This window comes from Talpa europaea (assembly GCF_964194135.1).
Source record: "Talpa europaea genome assembly, chromosome: 12".
Lineage (NCBI taxonomy): Eukaryota > Metazoa > Chordata > Mammalia > Eulipotyphla > Talpidae > Talpa > Talpa europaea.
Window position 1 is genome coordinate 10,414,618 of NC_140079.1, and position 18,635 is coordinate 10,433,252.

Sequence of the window (18,635 nt, forward strand, 5' to 3'; positions counted from 1 at the left end):
CTGGAATGTTCACACTGCTCTTGTTAATAGGAAAAAAACCTTCCAAGATTGCTTTATTTTCCTTAAAGTGGCAATCCTTAAGGCGCACAGTTGTAAAATGTTTTACATGAACTTCCCAAGAATGAACTTTGAGCTGGGTAACTAGAGAGCTTCACTGAATACACATGGAGCTCTACGTCAGCTCCACAGAGCTGAGACGAGAACAGGCACAAGGCAAGATGAACTGAGTCAGGATGGGAGGAGGGGGGCAGGTCCTGCAGTAGCACATACCCCTCCATCTGCAGGAGTGTCTCTAAGGCCTTCAGTCTCTCTCTCTCTCTAGCTCAGACCCTGCGTCTTCCCTGCATCAACTTTTATAACCTCCCCACTCTCCCTGATCCAGAACCTCAAGGCCCACGTGGCCGAGCCTGGTCCACCCAGCAAGGCCTCACCAAGCCCTCTCCACCTACGTGTCTGCTGGGGCCACTCAGCTCCCGGTGTGTGGGGGTGTGTGTTTCTGGGGTCCTCAACTCAACCACCAAGATCCAGGCAGAACTGAAAAGTTAGGAGAACATCTATTTCCCACACCTCCAGTCTACAGAAATGGCAGCTTTTGGATAGAGATGTAGTTAACACTGGGGCTAATGACAGTCCTTTTCCTCTATTTCAGAAGGAAGATTTCTCGGCTCATCTTCTTAATAGTGCACCAAGTCTCCGTAAGTGCCACTGATTCCTGACATGGACTCCTGGTGCCTCACCCCAGGCAAGCTCTAATCTCATTCCTGAGGGAGAATGAGTCTCCGATTGATTCTACTCAGATATGGGCAAAAAATGCAAGAGTGGGGTGGGAAACACGGTGGGAGCATTAGTGGGCAGATAAACAAGGATCCTTTTACAATTCAGTGAAATTCTGCAACTTTTACCTGACTGTGAAGGTGGGAATTGGGTTAAAGAGGACGTCCTTTCTCGCTTGACAGGAGGGCAGTAATTTCCATCTTCTCGGTCAGAATCTAGAAAATGAGGAGGAGGAGAAAATCAGGCTGCTTCCATTTTTTTGCAAGCAAAGATGGTGAAACACTTTAGAAATTTCCTCACCTTCTCCACCTTCAGGGCTGGAGCCTCCTGCTGATCTCTGAAACAAGAGCATCCACCAAAGTGGTTAGAGAAGGTCACACTGACGAGGATCCAGTGAGAGGGTGAATTGGTGAATTCTATAATGAATGGCCTGGAATGCAGCACTGACGGCTAAGCTCAGCCACCCAGATCATAGACAGACTTTCAACCTAAAGCTCACAAATGAACTCTGACAAGCCTTCTACCTAAAGACCCTGTGCCAAGGAATCCTCTTAGTGGCTGAGAACCCATTATAGCACAAGGATCAGGTTCTTTGTTTCTCCACAGGTTATGGCATACTGGCTTGCTAACCCCCAATCAAACACAGTGAAACTTTATCTGGCCAAAATTCATTTTGCCAAGAGCTGAAAAGTGACCCCTCTGTTTAAAACGGTTGCATAACACCAAATCACCCTGGATTCCACTCCATGTCCTGGCATATTCCACAGTGAGGACTCTGCTTCAAGGTGGGCTTTTATTTCCATAAGCAATCAAGTTTTAATGCCTCTGACCAAAATCAGCTGCAAAACACTCAAAACAGAACCGTCAAACACAAGAAGTCAGGAGACGACAGAACTCACTGAACGGTGACACGCGAACAGTGAAGGTAGCTGAAGGATTTCCTTCTGAACAATCTTGAGGTTTAGAATGTGGACAACCAGCCATGAAGAAGTCTTCAACTTCTTAACTGCTTCCCAACCCAGGACAATACATAATCCCTCTTTACGTCCCTTCTCCTGAACCTGTAGAAATTCATCAGAGCTAAGTGACCAAAAGCCAACCTTGAGGGCTCGGGCACTCACTCAGGAGCAAGAAGAGCCGATTTTCTAGTTCCAGGCCAGTCCCTCAGGGCTCAGGTTTACCCAGATGAGGCCCACCTCCCTCCACAGGCAGTCAGGGATTAAATGAGGTGGTGCATGTGAAAGTGCTCTGCCAACTGCAGTCACCAGATCATGGGAGCCCTGAGAAACTTGAGAAACCTCAAGTGGGGTTGTGGTGCGGTGTGCTTTTCCATGAAGGGTCAGATTATATTCTTCTTTGCTTTTACAATCCTTCACAAGTCAAACACTTGAGCTCACAAAAATAGGCTGCTGGGCAGAGTTTGTGGACTCTCATCCTAAAACACTGCGAGAGCCTAGAGAGGGCAGAAGGTGTGCTTGAAGTTGCACAGCTAATTCATGACGGTTAGAAAAAGCTCCCAAGCTGGAGCTCCTCCCCCATGGGAACTCATGACTCAGGTTTGAGTCAGAAAGCAAGCCTGGGCTTCTTTCTCCAAGCCCATGTTCCAAAAGTTTACTGGAAATGGGTCTAGGCGAAAAGGAGATGATACCACAATCGCCACATGTACATCTGGGTGATCAGGGGGCTCAAAGGAGACCATCCTCACTATTTGGAAACACAAAGCCCCCATAACACAGCAGGGGTTTATCAGTCCTGGAGCAACTGTGAACAGACCACTGGGCCCACATGTGAATTAAAATCCCTGTCACTTCTCAACCTTGGGTGAATTATTTCACTTGGAAAATGGAGGTGCTAGTGCCTCCCCCACAGGGAAGCTTTGAGCCAGTGACAGAGCTCATGGGTTACACCTGGACACACTAACTCCTGCATACTCACTTCCACTGGATGCCACACCTGGGCATGTGCTGGGACAGTGAGCAAGGGCTTCAGAGATCAGAAGAGTTTGGGATGCAGTGATATCCCAGAGACAGGAATGAGGGACTAGGGGTGAACCCTCTGAGGGGGTGAAGAGTCCAGGACTTGGGGATGGGGGTGCCTCTGAGATGAACTCTTGTCTGGGTTAGCATCTGGTACTACAGCGCCGCATCACTAGCAAGTTATTGGGGACCAGTCTCCTCCTTGGGTGGCAGCAGTGTGGAGCAGGCTCTAGGTATATTCACCTTCATACTTGGTTGGCAAAGGTGAGAGAAACACATAGGCAACTGGTGGCTGCTGCAGCAGGGGTCTAAGCCTGGTTGTCACATCTCAGGCCAGCATTGCCCTTGACCAATCACTACCAGTGCAGGTGGGCAGCAAACATCCAGCCCTGGCAACTCTGAGAATTCTGCCCCAGAGGCCCTACTCTGTCCATCAAGGACCAAGACATAGCCACCAATATGCTAAATCTTCCAGGGGCAATGCCCACCCCTCACAACATGCAACCAGCTGGCACTTCCACTCACGGGACACCCAATGTCTCCTCTCAAGTCCTCCTGTTTCCATCTGAAAACCGTTAAGTCCAAGTGGCCCCTGTAATAAGCTGATGGTGGTGTACTAAGGTGTCCAACATGGTGACTGAACCCTCCACTTATCCCTTTAGTTCTACTGGTTTTTGCTGGTGTATTTGGGTCTCTTTTAAATGACACCTAACTTTTTCACCTCACTTCCAGTAATATCCCCCAAATTTCTCAGGCATCTGGGTATCCTCAAGAATTTGGTGATTATCAGTCTCTCCCCACAAGTACCCAGACCAGGAGCTGAGGCCTCTGTGGCTTCTGCCCAGGCTGGTGGCACCCCTGCTGTGAGGATCCCCTTCCTTAGGTATCTTTCCTTGTCAGCATTCTCTAGCCTTGCTGTTTTCAGAACATGTCAAATGCTGTTCCTGCCTTAATATTCCCCTAAACATGATACTCCCATGGCCTGGACACTCTACCCCCAGGTCCAGTCAGTATGGCTGCCCTGAGGTCACCTGACCCTCAGTGTGAGCCCATGATCACAGGCTGTCTCTCCCCTCTCACCCTCCCTCCTCTTTCTGGCCCAATTTGTGGATCAGTTAAAAATGATCAAATGTGGTTTTTGTCTGTCTTCTACTACAATGAGGCCCAACCCTGTTTGTTCTGATCATGACTCATACACCCAACATCTAGGATACTGCTTACTGCATAATGGAATCCTCTGCTACATCCCTTTGTGCACTTGAAGAACAGGCCCCTAGTCAGGTAAGATTCAGATATTATAGATCCCTGACCCCAGGTAACACTCAAATCTGTACCCCACAGGCATGTGCAGAAGGCCTGGGAAGGCTGGAAGATGAAGGCCTGGCAAGTACAACACGGGATGATTCCCCCACTGGAGAACCTTTCAGGAACTCCTGGAACCTCTTGTAGGGTCTGGCACGGCCAGCTCAGGAAACGGATGCCAGCAATCCTTCTTTACAGAAACCAGTGCAAGGAAGCAGAAAACAGAATGTATGGCAGTCATTTCTGCTTGACTTGGCTATGCTGACTCACGTAGAAGTCCTTAACCACCTACCCTGGGCCCTGCCTGGGGCGGTAGGGAAAAGGATCTCTCAGGTGAGTTTGCTGTCTGGCTGCTTCATGCCATCTTCCCCCAAACCAGGAAAAAGTCTGGGATGTAGCAGCTCCCTTTCAAGTTTCCCCTGGCCACACAAGGCCAGCTCCAGCTCTACAAACACTTTCCTCAGAGGGGGGTTCAGTTCTCTGCCACGTCAAAGCAGCCAATCCTCCAGTCATGGGACGGGTATTCAGGGGTTGGCTGAGAACAATGCCTGGGACATGTATGAAATCAGTCCCTGAAGCTCCAACTCCTCAGACTTCAGATGTCTGCAGCTCAGGGATGGGCAAAGAGGATTCCGAAAGCGGGTTTCCAGGATGTATGTATGCTTCCAGGGAAGGACTGAGAACAAAAGCAGGGGTGTGGAAACTTCTGCTATCTCAATCTCTTTGCATACTTGAATCTACCTCTGTTGAGGGTCAGAGCTTCAGGAAAACACCTAGGGAACACTGAGCTCAGGACCATTCCAGGTACCATGACTATCCCAAATTAACATTTATATAGGAAGCAAAAGAGAAGATCGAAAGATCACCCTTTAGCTTATTTCTCGTGTTAGGACAGTGAGTGAATGAAGCAGGTTCATGAAAGATGAAAGTCCTTTCAGGTGATGTTTGGGCTGCAACATGGTAAGCCGTCAGCTACAGGAGAATCCAAGGATCTGCTCACTGTGTGCTGCTGGCAGCATTTTCAGTCCTATAAGCTGAGTGGGGGGCAGCCAGTTTTCTCCCCTCAAAAGTCACTGGAACCCTGGGGGTGGGGGTAGGGGTAGGGGTAAGCATTCATTCTGTGAGGTAAGTGCCTGCCACCAAGTACAAAGTAGGGAAACCTAGTACTGTAGGTGTGGGGAGCTCTGCTTCTTTGCATAATGGGTAGAATGGTGGAAATTATGATTGTTGAATGTTTTAAGGGTCTCCCCCACCCCTGCAAAAACCCACGTCTCTTATGAGGCTAGCTGGCCTGGTCTCAAGGAGGACAAAGGGGCCAGGCCAGGCGGAGAGGATGGGCTGGAGGCTGTGTCTCAGAAGCTGGTGCTCAGACACAGGCACAGACACACGGGCAAAAAGCAGGAAGGAACAGCACTGACCTCCTGAAAAGATCAGAAAGCAAGACAATGACAACCGGTTTCCTTCCAGAAACTCTAGAGACCATTTGGGTGCGTGGTCCTCATTGATCCCATTCTGGATTGACCAGTTAGAAAACATGCTGGGTGTGGCTGCAGGGATGAGAAATCACTTAAAGGAGGGCCCGCTGAAGTGTCCTTGTTTTCACAGGGACTACAGGCCAAGTGAACACTATTCTGTGATGGAGGCAATAAGCTCAGTCCTTATGATAAAGACAGATGCTGAAAAAAGAAAGAGCTGGCCACTGAAGATTTGGATTTTTGGTGGGGGTTGGTGGTTTGTGTGTGTGTGTGTCTATGGTCAAATTCTATGTAGGAGCCAGAAGATGAGGGGGGGCAGTCCAGCCAGCAGGCTCATTCCAGAGTCTTCCTAAGCTTCCTGGTGGGTCTAATAAAGATATTTTAGGCTCAGCAGCGCCTTGGCTCAGAACTTCAGTCCAGTATACTTCAGCCAAGCTCAAAGTGCTAAGAGCTGCCTGCTTTCTCCGGACCAGAGAACTTAATCTGGATGTGGTTTGTTCTTCTTTAAACTGTCTCCCGAGAGCCAGGAAGTCTGATATATAGAGTTTTTCCTGGTACTGAGTCTTCAATGGCCAGCATTCTGATGAGACTGAAAGACGGTAAGGGCCCTTTCTAAGCAACAATTCAGTGAGCTGCTATTTATCATAAAGAACTTGTAGCCTTATGTCCCCCCACCCGCCCCAAGGGATTGTGGAATAAAGAACAGACTAAACGTGATGGATGAGACCTACTGGATAACTCGAGGGCGGTTTCCTGAATTCAGTGTGGTACAGAGTGAGATCCAAATTTGTTCTGGTGCAAAAGCCACTAGTCAGGTGAACCAAAGAAAAGCCTCAGCCTGAAAGGACGAGGAAGGGTGGGGGAAGATCAGGTTCCATGTGCCTTGATTTATGCCCTAGTTGACCTAAAAAAAAAGTTTACTTTGCCTGGAACATTTCCAATCAGTAGAGAAAGCCAATTAGTGGACACCACTAGCAACCAGTCAGTTTTCTCTGCTGGGAGAGCAAGGGAGTGACCCGTCTTAGGCTCCGAGCTGTCACCAAATGATGCGAGGGGGTGTGGCTGGAACTTCTGATGACTGGGGATTTCTAGCGTTATGAATGCTAAAACTAAACAACATGTGTATGTCACATGCATGGTCTCTGCCACCACACTGGTGCATTCACAAACTGTTCCCCACGGTTCTGGCTCTCCCCCATGGACACTCAACACGCTGTAACACCTGACCTTTTATTTGCCAGTTCGGGGAATGCTTGAATTCTCTGGACTACAGCCTCTGACGCAAAGTCCATAAGAATTGAGAAGCTGAGTTCCACGGACTAGGCTTCAGAAACATCTGGCCTGCCCACAGAAAGAAGGTGTGGGACCCCCCCTCCCCCTCCGAGCATTTCTTACTCAGGCTTCTTGAAGGGTGAGGGTTAACTGGTCTCACCGAAAGGGCACTAAAAGAGGGACAGGATAGAGCCTGAGCGCCTCTGGAAGGGTGGCTGCGCGACACAATCTCTGTGGTTTCCCCTTTGTTACTCTTCATTTGAACCTCATTTTTGACCTCTTTAGTTGGAGATGTCTATGTAAGGTGAGCTTTCAAGCCAGGCAGCAGCAGAGGCCCTCAGAACCTCTCAGCAGACTCACATGAAGCTCAAAGCAGGCCCTGACAGCAAGCTATCCCGAACCTGTGAAGGATGAAGGCATGGAAACTCTTAATACCGGACTCAAAAAAAATTCCAGGGACTGCCCTGCCAAATTTTTTAAAAAGGTGATAATTTCTCTTAATTCTTGCCATCGCCCCTCATGTGCTCTTCATATGAGAGCTGCCCCACAGAAAATTCTGGTGCAAGTGGCTCCTGGTTGGACTCTTTAGTGGATCTGAGTATGTTCTGTTACCCAAAGCCCATTTTAACTCCCATAGATTCTGGCACAGGTAAAGCCTATCCTTTCTCCAGCACACACTGATTGCTCCACAGTAAGAAAGTATGCCTCCAGCCTCCCCTTGGTTGAAATCACCTCTTACTGTGTATCCTAGGCTTTGATGACATTGACTATTTTTTCACGGTTTCCTTAAAAACATGGGGGCTGGTGATGTAACAAAAGGACTCACCAATGGTCTGGGATTGTGACACCCCAGAAAGTTGACTGGTGTTCAGTGGGGCAGGTGGGATCCTTTGTTTTCTTGTTAGGAGTCCTTTTCCCTGCTATATGAATGGGGTCTCTGTCTTAGAGGACAGAGTTTTTAATCCTGAACAGAGGATGATGTTTACCTTTCCCAATTTATCAAACTCCAAAAACCTCAGACATTTCTTGTTCTTGAGAGTTCACAATCTTCTCCACCTATAATCTTCAAAAGCCTTCTGAACACAAAGATAAAGAGCTCAAGGGATTCCCTCTGGATTCAAAGGAAGTCTTTTCTTCTTCCTGCTTTGATTGAAGACAAGCAGTTCACAGCCTAACCACAGTCCAAACACAATAGGTCTTGCAAAGCAATGTGCCTTAGACACCTCCTCTACATCAAGGAAGCTGGAGCTCCTGGTATTTCTAAGACAATGAACTCAAAACACCCAGATTCAGGGAAAGGAGAAAGAAAAATGGAAGGAAGGAGAAGGGTAAAATTTGATTGGGAAGGTTCTACCCTACTACTTAGTTCCTCTCTCCATCTCTCATGTCTTTTTCAGGAAACAGGATGAACATCTTGCTATGAGTCCAGATCCCCCAGTTGGAAAAGTCTCAATGTAAAAGGGGGCTTCATCTTTCCTGGCTTTTTGGCAGCACGAATTAAAGGAGCTGGAGAGATCCTTGTAGCCTTTTTTCAGTTCTTATCAGCCTCTTATGATCTAGGGCCTAGATCTGAGGACCCGATGGAAAAGGGGTCAGGTCTGGACTGGGACCCCTGAGTCATGGAATGCCAGTGGAGGTGGACTTACCCCTGCCAGTTCTCGAGGAAAAGGAAGAAGCTGGGCTTCAGGAGCGGGAAGCGAAGAAGTGCTGGCTGAAGCGCTAGCAGGGGCAGGAGACTCTAGGGCATGCTCACCAGCTGACTCGGGGTGACCCGTGCCATGGTGGGGGGCCTCAGCCTCCCCCAGAGGCTCCTCTCCCGTAGACAAGTCTTTTTGCTCTGCAGAGGACTGGGAGCAAAAAAGACAATTTTTCTTCAATGTGAATAAAGGTTGCAACATGGGGCAGGGAGGAGTGAGGTTATTGACTAAACTGGCCCTCCAGATTGACAGAGCAATGTACAGTGGACTTGCTGCTGTTTAACTTTGCAAGAAGTTTTGTCTTCAGAAGTCCAGCCTCGTGTGCAGCATGAAGCTTCAGCTTACTGGCCAAGAATGAACAAAAACACTCCTGCTGGCCAAAATGGGGGCTGGGTTCTATCAGAGGGGAACATGGCTATAATTAGTGTTATGTTATCCTGAAGGTTAATAACACATCTCCTTGGAAATACTGATGAGGGGTGCAGAGCATCAGCACCTTTCTGTCCATCAGGAAGGGTGGGGAGGACAGCTTGGAATAGTACACATCCATAAAATGGGCATCCAGGGTCAAAGGCTTTTACATTTTCATATGGTTCTTCCAGCACCTTTCAATTTGTTCTGCTTAAACCTGAGATGAAGAAAATGCATTCTTGCTTCAGTGAGTGCAGGTGTGGGGTGACCAAACAAGTTTGCAGACACAGAAAGCTGGCTTTGTATCAGCAGGCAGGCAGGTGGGAGAGCCTATGATCCTAGGCCTAGGATCCCCTCAGGCTCACCCCAAACACGTGGGCAGGGCTGATTTGGAAAATAGCCAGGCTAAGAGAGCCAATTCTGTAAGTCTTCATACCACAAAGTACAACATCCCTGCTATCCTTTGAGGTGTTCTTGGGATTCTGGAGGGGTTTTCATGGGCTGAGAGCTCTGCAGCCATGACTCTTCTTGAGAAATGGGCTATAAAACTGGTGTTCTGGCACAGATGAGCTCTCATCCCCAAACCTCCCATTTGGCACTGTCCAAGAACACAGTCTTTCTCGCACCCTGTGACCTAGATGACTATGAGGCCACCTTGTCTCCCTGAAGATGGGGCTGCAACTCTTCGGAGTATGAAGTGGTTGATATTTTTTTTTTTTTTTTTTTTTTATAGAGGCATGTTCCATTTATTTATTTGTCTGCTTGTTTGTTTGTTTTGTTTATACATGCACTGGGTACAGTCAGAAGCGCGGGAGGGTGAGAGAATTCACCAGAGCCAGAGCGGGGGCAGAGCAGGCAGAAGGACCGAGGTACACTGCTGAGGGGAGCAGCGGGCGGCAGGAGAGGTCTGCGCGCCATGTGGGACCCTCCTCCGGTGGCCGGGGAGCAGCCGGGGATCGAACCGGCGCCGCAGAGGCCGCGGGCAGCTTCGCAACCCAGCGCTCAACCGCTGCGCCACCGGGGAGGCCCTGAAGTGGTTGATATTTTTTTAGATTGAGCTTGGGGGCTACCCTTTGACATGAGAGTCATCAGATGAAAGGAACTACATAAAGAGAATTTAAGAGAACACTCTAGATGTTTTTTTTTAGGAATGCAAATGCAATGCAGCATACACTTATCCACACATTTTAAAAGTCACCCAAATCAACTCTATCCAGGGCAGATCCACTGACAATAGCCTGTCTTACAAACTGCTCCTCAAACCTTGTCTACACACCAGTCTGTTGCTACTTCATGGCTAGAGATTTAACACCTCAGAGATTAAACCCAGAGCTCTTTGGGAAACTGCCTGTCTCCAATTAGAAATGCTTTATGTTTTTTTTTTTTTCAAAATTCCTCTTTTTGGAACATATTCAAATGCTTTCATGGCATGACAGATTCAAAAAGAAGCCTAAATTGATAACCAAAAAGAAACACAAATATCATTCCAGCATTTTCTACTTGGGTCCCAGTGTTTCTGCTGGACAAAAAAAAGTTAAGTTCTAAAAAATTAGAGACTCTAGTTTTTCAACATGTTTGTTAAACCAGACATCAAGATTTTGGCAGGCTTTGACATCATCTTAAATATGTGGCTGGCAAAAAAGAAAAATCAAATCCATGTACACAGGATACACTTGTTACCCTAACAGTAAGCTTCAAATGAAGTTTAAACATGCAGTGACAGTGTTTGGAGCGACACAGGACTTTGTGCTCAGTGGCGTTTCTGTATTTGCCGTCTTTTTACCTAATAGGCATCCAGTGCAACCGGAACGCATTCCCGTTCAGAATAACAAATATTTGGAAGATAAAGCAGTTGAAAGAAACATTTAGTCATCATAAATAATGAAACCACTGACAGAAAGATACCCAAATTCTGTTCACATTGAAATGAAAAACCTGTCTGTCTCCATTCAAGACTGTTAGGACAAAAAGGTTTCATATCAGTGGGGAGAACACGAGCACACGTAAAGGCAAGTGTTTCACAGAGCGCCCTCTTCAGGAAGCCTGGGGCTAGGGGAAGAAGTAACCGATCCCGGTGCTGTCAGGCTGGCTTTGGGTTTAGATTTGGGGCTGCAAGTCTGGAGCTCAAACCGTCCACTGCTTTCTCTAACAACAGAAGGATCTGAACAACTCGTCCCAAGGCTAAGCAAGCAACGCTATCGGCAGGTCACTGCGATCAATTTGTGGTTTCTGTGAACGCAATATGTACTGTCAATGGAACCCGTGGAAAATGTTACATGGCTTCGTCACTGACAAACACAAAAAACTCCTGGGCAGGCAACTAATTTTTTTTTCTTTTTAATTTCCAATCTTTGTTATCTTAATCATGATTCATAATAGTAATGAGGCCTGTTGGATGGCTTAGAGAGCATTAATAGGGAAGTTAAGTTAAAGGGTTAACAGATGGGACCTTTCCTAACCTTTAAGGATCAAGAAGTGGTTCAAAAAAATAGCTACATTTGGTGACAATCAGGACAACTCAAATACGGACTAAATGCTGAAGGATATTTATGAATGAATGAGCATTTTCTTAGGCATGACAATGGCACTAGGGCCATAGAACAGAAAGGCCTCATCCCCAGGAGCTGCCAGAGGAGGTATTTTAGGGGAGGAATGTGAGGTGGACACGACTCACAGCATTTATGACTACAATGTTACTAGTGAAGCCAGGTGAAGGGTATCTAAGGGTCTGCCATGCCATTCTTTTAACTTTTCTGAGGATTGGAAAAATTTCAAAATAAAATTTGCAAGGAAAAGGGAGGGGGAGGAGGAGTTCACCTTGAAAAAAACAACAGCAGTCTGAATCCTAACCGCCCCTTTGCCAACTTTGCTTCCATAGTGAGAGATGAAGTGACATGAAACCAAAGGGTCTCAAGTTAACATTTTTGTGGCCAGTCCTTGCAGATCTGTCTTTTCGATTCCTTGGAAATGGGAAGCCAGGGAAAAACAAAGTGTCTGAGTCACTATTTACCTCCCACCATAATCTCCAGCTGTCATAAGCAACAGAGCGAGAAAGGAAGATTCCATGTCTGCCTGGCCACTATCCACCTGATAGCTCAGAAAGCAACCGAGTAGACAAAGGTCCCTCTGGCTTTTGCCTCTAAATACATAGTTTTCCCGCACCCTTTTGGTGAGCATGTGATGGAATCAGAGAACTGATCTTTGAAGATGTTACTTTTAGGAGACCATTTACAGTTGACTCTGAGTCACTATTTTGATAAAAACTACGCTTGCATGTTTTTAAGGTGACAATGAGAGCGTTCCTGGCTACTCTTCTGGTTGAACTTTATGCCTTGTTTACAGGATTTCACTGACCTTCTGAAGATGACAGGTAAGTCAGTCTTCAATTATAAAGCAACAGAACTACCACAATCATGAAAGCAGTGCTGACATAGGGCTTTTACGAGCATCTGAAAAATTCAGGTGAACAAATATTACATTTCAGTGTTTCATCCTACTTGCTACCTTAAAGTCTTCAGGTTTAAAAAACTAATTTCTATTACTCATTTAAAATCAGAGGCTCATTGGCCTTTTTTCTGTCAAGAGTCAGGTACTCAGTGGGCCATCTGGTCTTGGTCCAAACTATTTGAGTTTGCCATTATACAGTGAAAGTAGCCAGGCTGTTGGGAAGAGCCCAGTATGATAAGCGCCAATAACACTAGGTACAAAACAAGTGGTGGCGACAGGCCTCAGTTTACTGATCCATTTTAAACTAATAGTGGTTGAAAAGAGATCAAAAACAAAACAAAACAAAAAACCCTCAAAATTCTAGAAAATTCCGATTTTATGGAAAACCTAAGATAAGTAACCTTCACACCTGAAACAGTGATAATCAAACACATCTATCTCCAATATTTTAATATTCAGTTTCTAGTAACTAAATAAAACACATCACCCAACTGAACCTCCTAAGGACCACTGACTGAAGACACTACCTGGATAACCAAAACAAAATGGGTGAATGTGTCCTTGAGATACTTTCTTCAGTACAATGCACAACGGGGAAGTTTAATATGAGAACAGACTGGGAGATAAGCCCCAGCCAACACAGAAGGCACAGGGGAGGTGGGGGGTTGCTGATTCTTCCCTCTGTCCCCTCCACAAGCACACTTCCTGAACAGCACTGGAATGCCCTCAGGAAAGCTGGGTGGCACAGAAGGAGAGGTCTGTTTTCCTCTTAGACCAAAGAACAGAGTCTATGATTGCAGCAGGGCCGCCAGGAGTCTCCTGCCACCAGACCAGCAGCCCCCAGCCTTGGAGTCAGCCACCCCCCTAGAAGGAAACAGAGGATGCACTCATTTGTGGATCTTGAGCCCTGAGTCTACGAGATTCTCAAATCCTGTTCTATCATTAGGATGCAAGTGGATTTCAGAACACCCTGAATCCAGCACAGCATTGTGGTCACACTGAAATGCTGCAACAGGTGTTAGAATTCACCCGTCATCCAGGGCACGGGTGGAGAGTGACCATTCAGTCTTTGGACAAACAGAGGAAAACCTTGGATACGCTTGGGAGATTTTGCCGCAAATACCAACTTCTTTGGACACAACTCTAACTTTCAAAACCGACTTGTCAGGAAGGAATATAAAGCCAGTGGCTTCAAAGTAAAGAGTACATGTGACACCATCTTATCTCATCTCAGGCTTTTAACAGGCTGCTATGTTCTGGGAATCAGGTATTTCCAACAATGGTACATTTAAATGAAAAACTCAGGAGGTAGAAGCAACCTAACAAAGATGGGCATGGGAAATATGTAACGCAAACCAACTAATAATTATTCTAAATGCATTTATGCCAGGTTGGTTGGGTCAAGAAATTTCCCGAAAAATCTGGAAGGTCCTCTTTTCCCCCTTAACCACCACTGTCTTTCCCCTCCCCTCCTTCTTCTCTCCCACCCCTTCTCACCTTCTTTCTTTCCTTTCTTGCTGTTTTCCTAAGGTATGTCAGTATTTCTAAACCAAATCATTAGGAATTGGAAAGAGCTTTCTATCACTGTTTGTCGAGGCAGTCTCTGAGTCCTTTCTACTCAACACCACTCACTGACGGAACCTACAGCCTCCTTCCTCCAGCTCAATGGTTAAGCTCCAAAAGGCAGATGCATCCTTGGCCACGTGAGCTGGGGAAGAGGTCTCTGAGAGAAACAAGTCAGGGTCATCACATGGTGAGAGAATACGCTGGCCCCTTACCTTTTGTCCTTTCTCCTTCTGAAACACAAAGACAGGCGGAGCAATGGCAGGCTTTTCTGTAAAAAGAAAAATTGGTTTTTTTCCCCCCAACACTATATTCAGACAATAAACAACGCTATATTTGTTTGCAGTAAATTAACCAAAAACAATCCAAACATAGAACCAGTAACTCCAAATAACACAGCATGGCTGGGAAACACGTTTTGAGCCATGGCTGCGTGGGGGTGTTCAGTTTGTGAAAACTCGATGCTAAAATGGCAGGATCTGAGGACTTTCATGTGCACATACTACACACCAAGACAACAGTTTCCAGACCCACGTGGAACAGGCTGTGTCACCAATCAGGGGAGAGCAGTGGGGAGTGTGGTAAGCTGCAGGGTGACTCCCACTGTGGCCTTGCAGGAATGAACTTGGAGGATCAGAGCTTTATGCGGCATCTCCATATAAGCATTATATTTCAAATACTACATGACTAATGTAGATTTTTTATTTTTGTTTATTTATTTTTATTTATTATTTTTTTATTTATTGTTTTGTTTTATTTTTCAAACTTACAGGCCAGCTGGGGCCAGGGAGCAGCTAATGCGCACCCTCTGACCTCACAGCACATGCATTTTGGAGCGCTTACCTCAGCAAGTCAGCCCACATTCAACCTGGATCTGTGAGCACCCATTAAAAAAATATTTTAAGGAATTTCAAAAAGTCTGCGAGTTTGTCTTATCCAGCTGCTGTTGAAGGAAGAAACCCTCTAAGGTATTCTGTCACAGGACAGGACCCCTGCTGTTTTCAGGCAATACCATGCGTCTCCCAGGCAGCACAACCAAACCCAGACTTCTCAATCAGTAGTTCACCACTCACTACTGGATGTGGAGGTTAGTGAGGGGGAAGCCTGGATGACAGGCCCAGGAGCACGCATGAACCCTGCAGACTGTGCCCAGATGCTAGGAGCCTTCAAGGCCCTGAGGTCAGGGAACTGATGCGCAGCTTGCCTAGTGAGGAATTTGGCCAGCAGCTGCGCAGCTCTGCTCTCATACAGCCCTCAGGGGTGGGTAGCTGAGGTTAACCTGGAAACTGCACTCATCTCAAAAAGCACACAGGAGGTACAGCCATAGAGTGACAAGGCGCCCAACAGGCATGGTGGCCATGCGAAGGACCCAAGGAAGTGTACAAAGGTTAGGGGACAGGAAGATGGGCTCAGGTTTAAAGGATGACTGGTTTGGAGAAGGGGGGTGATGTAGAGATACCAGTTAGGAGGTCACAGCAGCTCCCAAAGATCCACCCCTGGACAGGAGAACACTGATCTAGACCTTGGGGCAACAGCCACTGATGGTGACCACTCCCTTGGTCTTGCTCACTGTAGCCGCACAAGCCCGGTGACAGTTCTGTTGTGCACAACAGTCCACAGCTAACACTGGGGTGAGTGGCATGTATGAGACCACAGTGCTACACGGGAGAAGGGTGAGGGTAGAGTGTTGCCAACAAAGTTAAGCAGCCATCTCCCTAGCATGTAGCTGCTGCCTAGAAACCTAATGAACAATCATGCCAGACAGTAAGTGACAGCAAAGGAATGCTGCGGGACTCTGGAGACAGCCGTAGCTTATCCACACCACATGCTGCATTTTATCCCAGTAGCTCAGCCTGGGGTTGGAAGTCCAGGCTCCAGACTTACTTCTCCATTCGACTCCTGGCCAGCTGCAAGACACTGAGGTGCCCAGGAAGGAGCTGGGGTTTTGGCAAGCCAGCATCTCTTGAACCCTGATAATTTTAGTGAACCACCCCAACCATCCCATAATTAAGATGGCCCAAGGAGGAGAACGCTACCTGCTCCAGTCCTAGGGGACACTGTGGCATGTGACTAAGACCAGGCCGGTGAAGAGTGCATGAACCTGAGGGGCTAGGACTTCTGTTGGAGCTGTGGGGAAGGGGTGCTCTCTTTCTGCTGAGAGAGAACACTGGGGTTGCCAGCAGCCACATGTCTCCCTAAGGGACCTTAGACTGGAGTCAATCCAGCACGAAGCAGAGGCAGAGGAGCTGGAGGAGACTGAATCCCGGGGGGAATGTTAGAGGTCCTGGATCCGAGACCTCACAGTCAGGTCAGCAAATGCTGATTTTTGCTTAGATTAGTCAGCTCAGTTTTGGCCCCTTATCTTGGAGAGCATCCAGCCTGAGAGGTGGGGCTTTACCCTAAAGACTTAAGTAAATACACATACTGTAGAAGAAACCCTGGCCTGGCCTCACAGTGGCATGAAGATGCTGGCTTTCTCTCCACAGCAAGTATCACCACCTGACACATTTTGTATTCATGCGTTTATGGTTTGTCCTCATGACAAAGACATCAACTCCATGAGATCAGACCCTCAGCCTTGTTCCTCTCACTGTCCCATGGTCCGAGAACAGGACATAAAGCCCTGGAAGGATTCAACAGTATTGGGTGGATGGATAAGAAGGGAGTGCTGGAAAATAAAGCTGTCAGACTGATGAGGAAGCACTACAAGAGAAAGGGAACATTTTGGATGGCAGAGGAAGAGCTTTCCGTTGCTGGGAATTGCATTGGTTGATCTGCAAGCACACAGGAGTGGCTGCAGGGATTAGGGAACAGGACCACGTGGCAGGACGCAAGACATGAGCTAGGAGGGGTCCCACATGATGGAAGATCAGTCTGACTGCAACTGGGCTTGCTGCTCAGTGGGGAAGAGAGGGAGGCTACAGAGGGGACATGTGGGTCCAAGCTCTGAAGCAGTTACCCAAAAACCCAAATGCGTCAAGCAGATCCTCCCTCACTAACTTGAGGTGCCTTTTCTTTGACTCATCCATCACCACAGCCCAGAACTTCTTTCTTTGACTCTACTCTCATCTTAAGTCTGGCCTCTGCAGAGTAGCCAGAAGCAGTGGCGTGAAGTGCACTCTTAAAATTCCGCCATTAGCTTCCCAGACTAGGGCCTAAGAGCCTTCAAATAGGTGAGAGCCCCTCATCTGACCATTACTGTGGCACTGAAAAGCCCGCTGATCGCAGTGCACCCCATGCTTCTGGACTTTTGCCTGCTTTAGTCCTTCTGCCTGCAACACAGTCTCACCTTCTCTTCTGGCTTGTTTCCTGCCGTGGATCATGCGAGAAAGCCCTTCAGGGAGGCTGAGGAACCAAGGATGCAGCATTCAAAACAATCCCATGCCCCCCACGCCCATCACCTGGCTCATGCTTGATCTGATAAATGTCTGAATGAAATCCCTTCTTCACATGTGTTAACACCAGCTGCTACGTCATCACATAAATATTTATTAAGCCCTATTCCGTGCAAGGCACCATGGGAAAAATGGAGAAGAGGAAGCCAGGGGCAAAAAACTTCAGGGCAAAACATCGAATTAAAAGGAGGGGTGTGTGGCACATGTGGTCAGGGAGCTAGTTACCTGCTCAGTGGCAGCAGCTGTCCCAGGAACGGTGGCTGCACAAGAGCAGCACCTTTGTTTTGTTCACCTCTGTGTCTCCAGAGCTCCCCAGGCTGCTTCTCGTGTGATGGGTGCTCAAAAAACAGTCACAGAGTGAATGAAATGTCACACACCACAAAGACTAGGCTGGGGAGGCAAAGAGCCTGGTGACCCAGCTTGGGCACCACCGGGACTCCAGCTGATGGAAGGTTTGGCATTCACCACAAATCTAAGCACTGCACCACAACACGGCAGAGAATTCCAGTCACTTCTCCACCCAAAAGTGCAAAGCATCACAGTCAAACACATTTCATTTCCACTCAGCTCCGGTAGATCCAAAGCCCATAAATTGTAAGTTAGCACTGAAATGACAAAACGACAACACATGTGCTCCATTCCAAAAACGCACAACAAACCACAGATAGCTTTTTAAATCATTTTATGTCACCAAACTGCTTCTGGTCATGTCACCAAGTAAGCAGAGTCTGTTCGGCTGACTGAAACTCAAGTCTGGGGAGTGAAGAGGAGCCAGAGGCAAGGAGCCTTCTAGGACCTGCTTGAATTCCCAGCCCAGTCTTTCTTCCAGACAGGAAGGGAAAACCCCTACCACGGATTTTTAGAGACTCAGGCTCCCAGAGGGACCTACAATATTAAGATGCTAATCAAATATAGACTATCTGGATCCAGATTCTGGTAACCAAGTGTTTTCAGGTCCTGAGAAAGGCTCCCAGATCAAATTAGCTTGTGAAAAAGCAGCTTGCCGAGGCATTGGCTCTATACCTCACCATACTAACGGGTAAGTACCATCAAATACCCAACAGTAAAGTAGGCAGCAGTCCCACTTGCCTGGGCCTCACCAAGGCACTCCAAGGTGCTGCAGGCCAAGTTCCAGGTGGCTACCACTCCCTCAGAACTGTTCTTGCCCCTCCTCCGTCTGAGCCCAACAATGACCTCGGGTGGCTATCACAAACCCGAGCCAAGGACAGTCCTTGTCTCCCACAACACTCCGGGCAACAGAGGGCCCTGGCCTGAAGCTGAAAGGAGTGAGCTGCTGATGACATCTCAGCCCACAGTGCCACT

The 18,635-nt window shown here is 47.5% G+C and overlaps 1 protein-coding gene across 1 annotated transcript in view; it reads right to left on the reverse strand.

Moving 5' to 3' along the window:
- The window catches only part of RANBP3 (RAN binding protein 3), a gene marked incomplete at its 5' end in the record, with an annotated part of 52,338 nt that overhangs the window by 19,572 nt on the left and 14,131 nt on the right, over positions 1-18,635 (reverse strand). The window contains 4 exons of the mRNA XM_084250543.1: positions 903-989; positions 1,075-1,111; positions 8,446-8,646; positions 14,133-14,188. Of these exons, the coding sequence (XP_084106669.1) occupies positions 903-989; positions 1,075-1,111; positions 8,446-8,646; positions 14,133-14,188 (381 nt within the window). The remainder of the gene's footprint in view (positions 1-902; positions 990-1,074; positions 1,112-8,445; positions 8,647-14,132; positions 14,189-18,635) is intronic.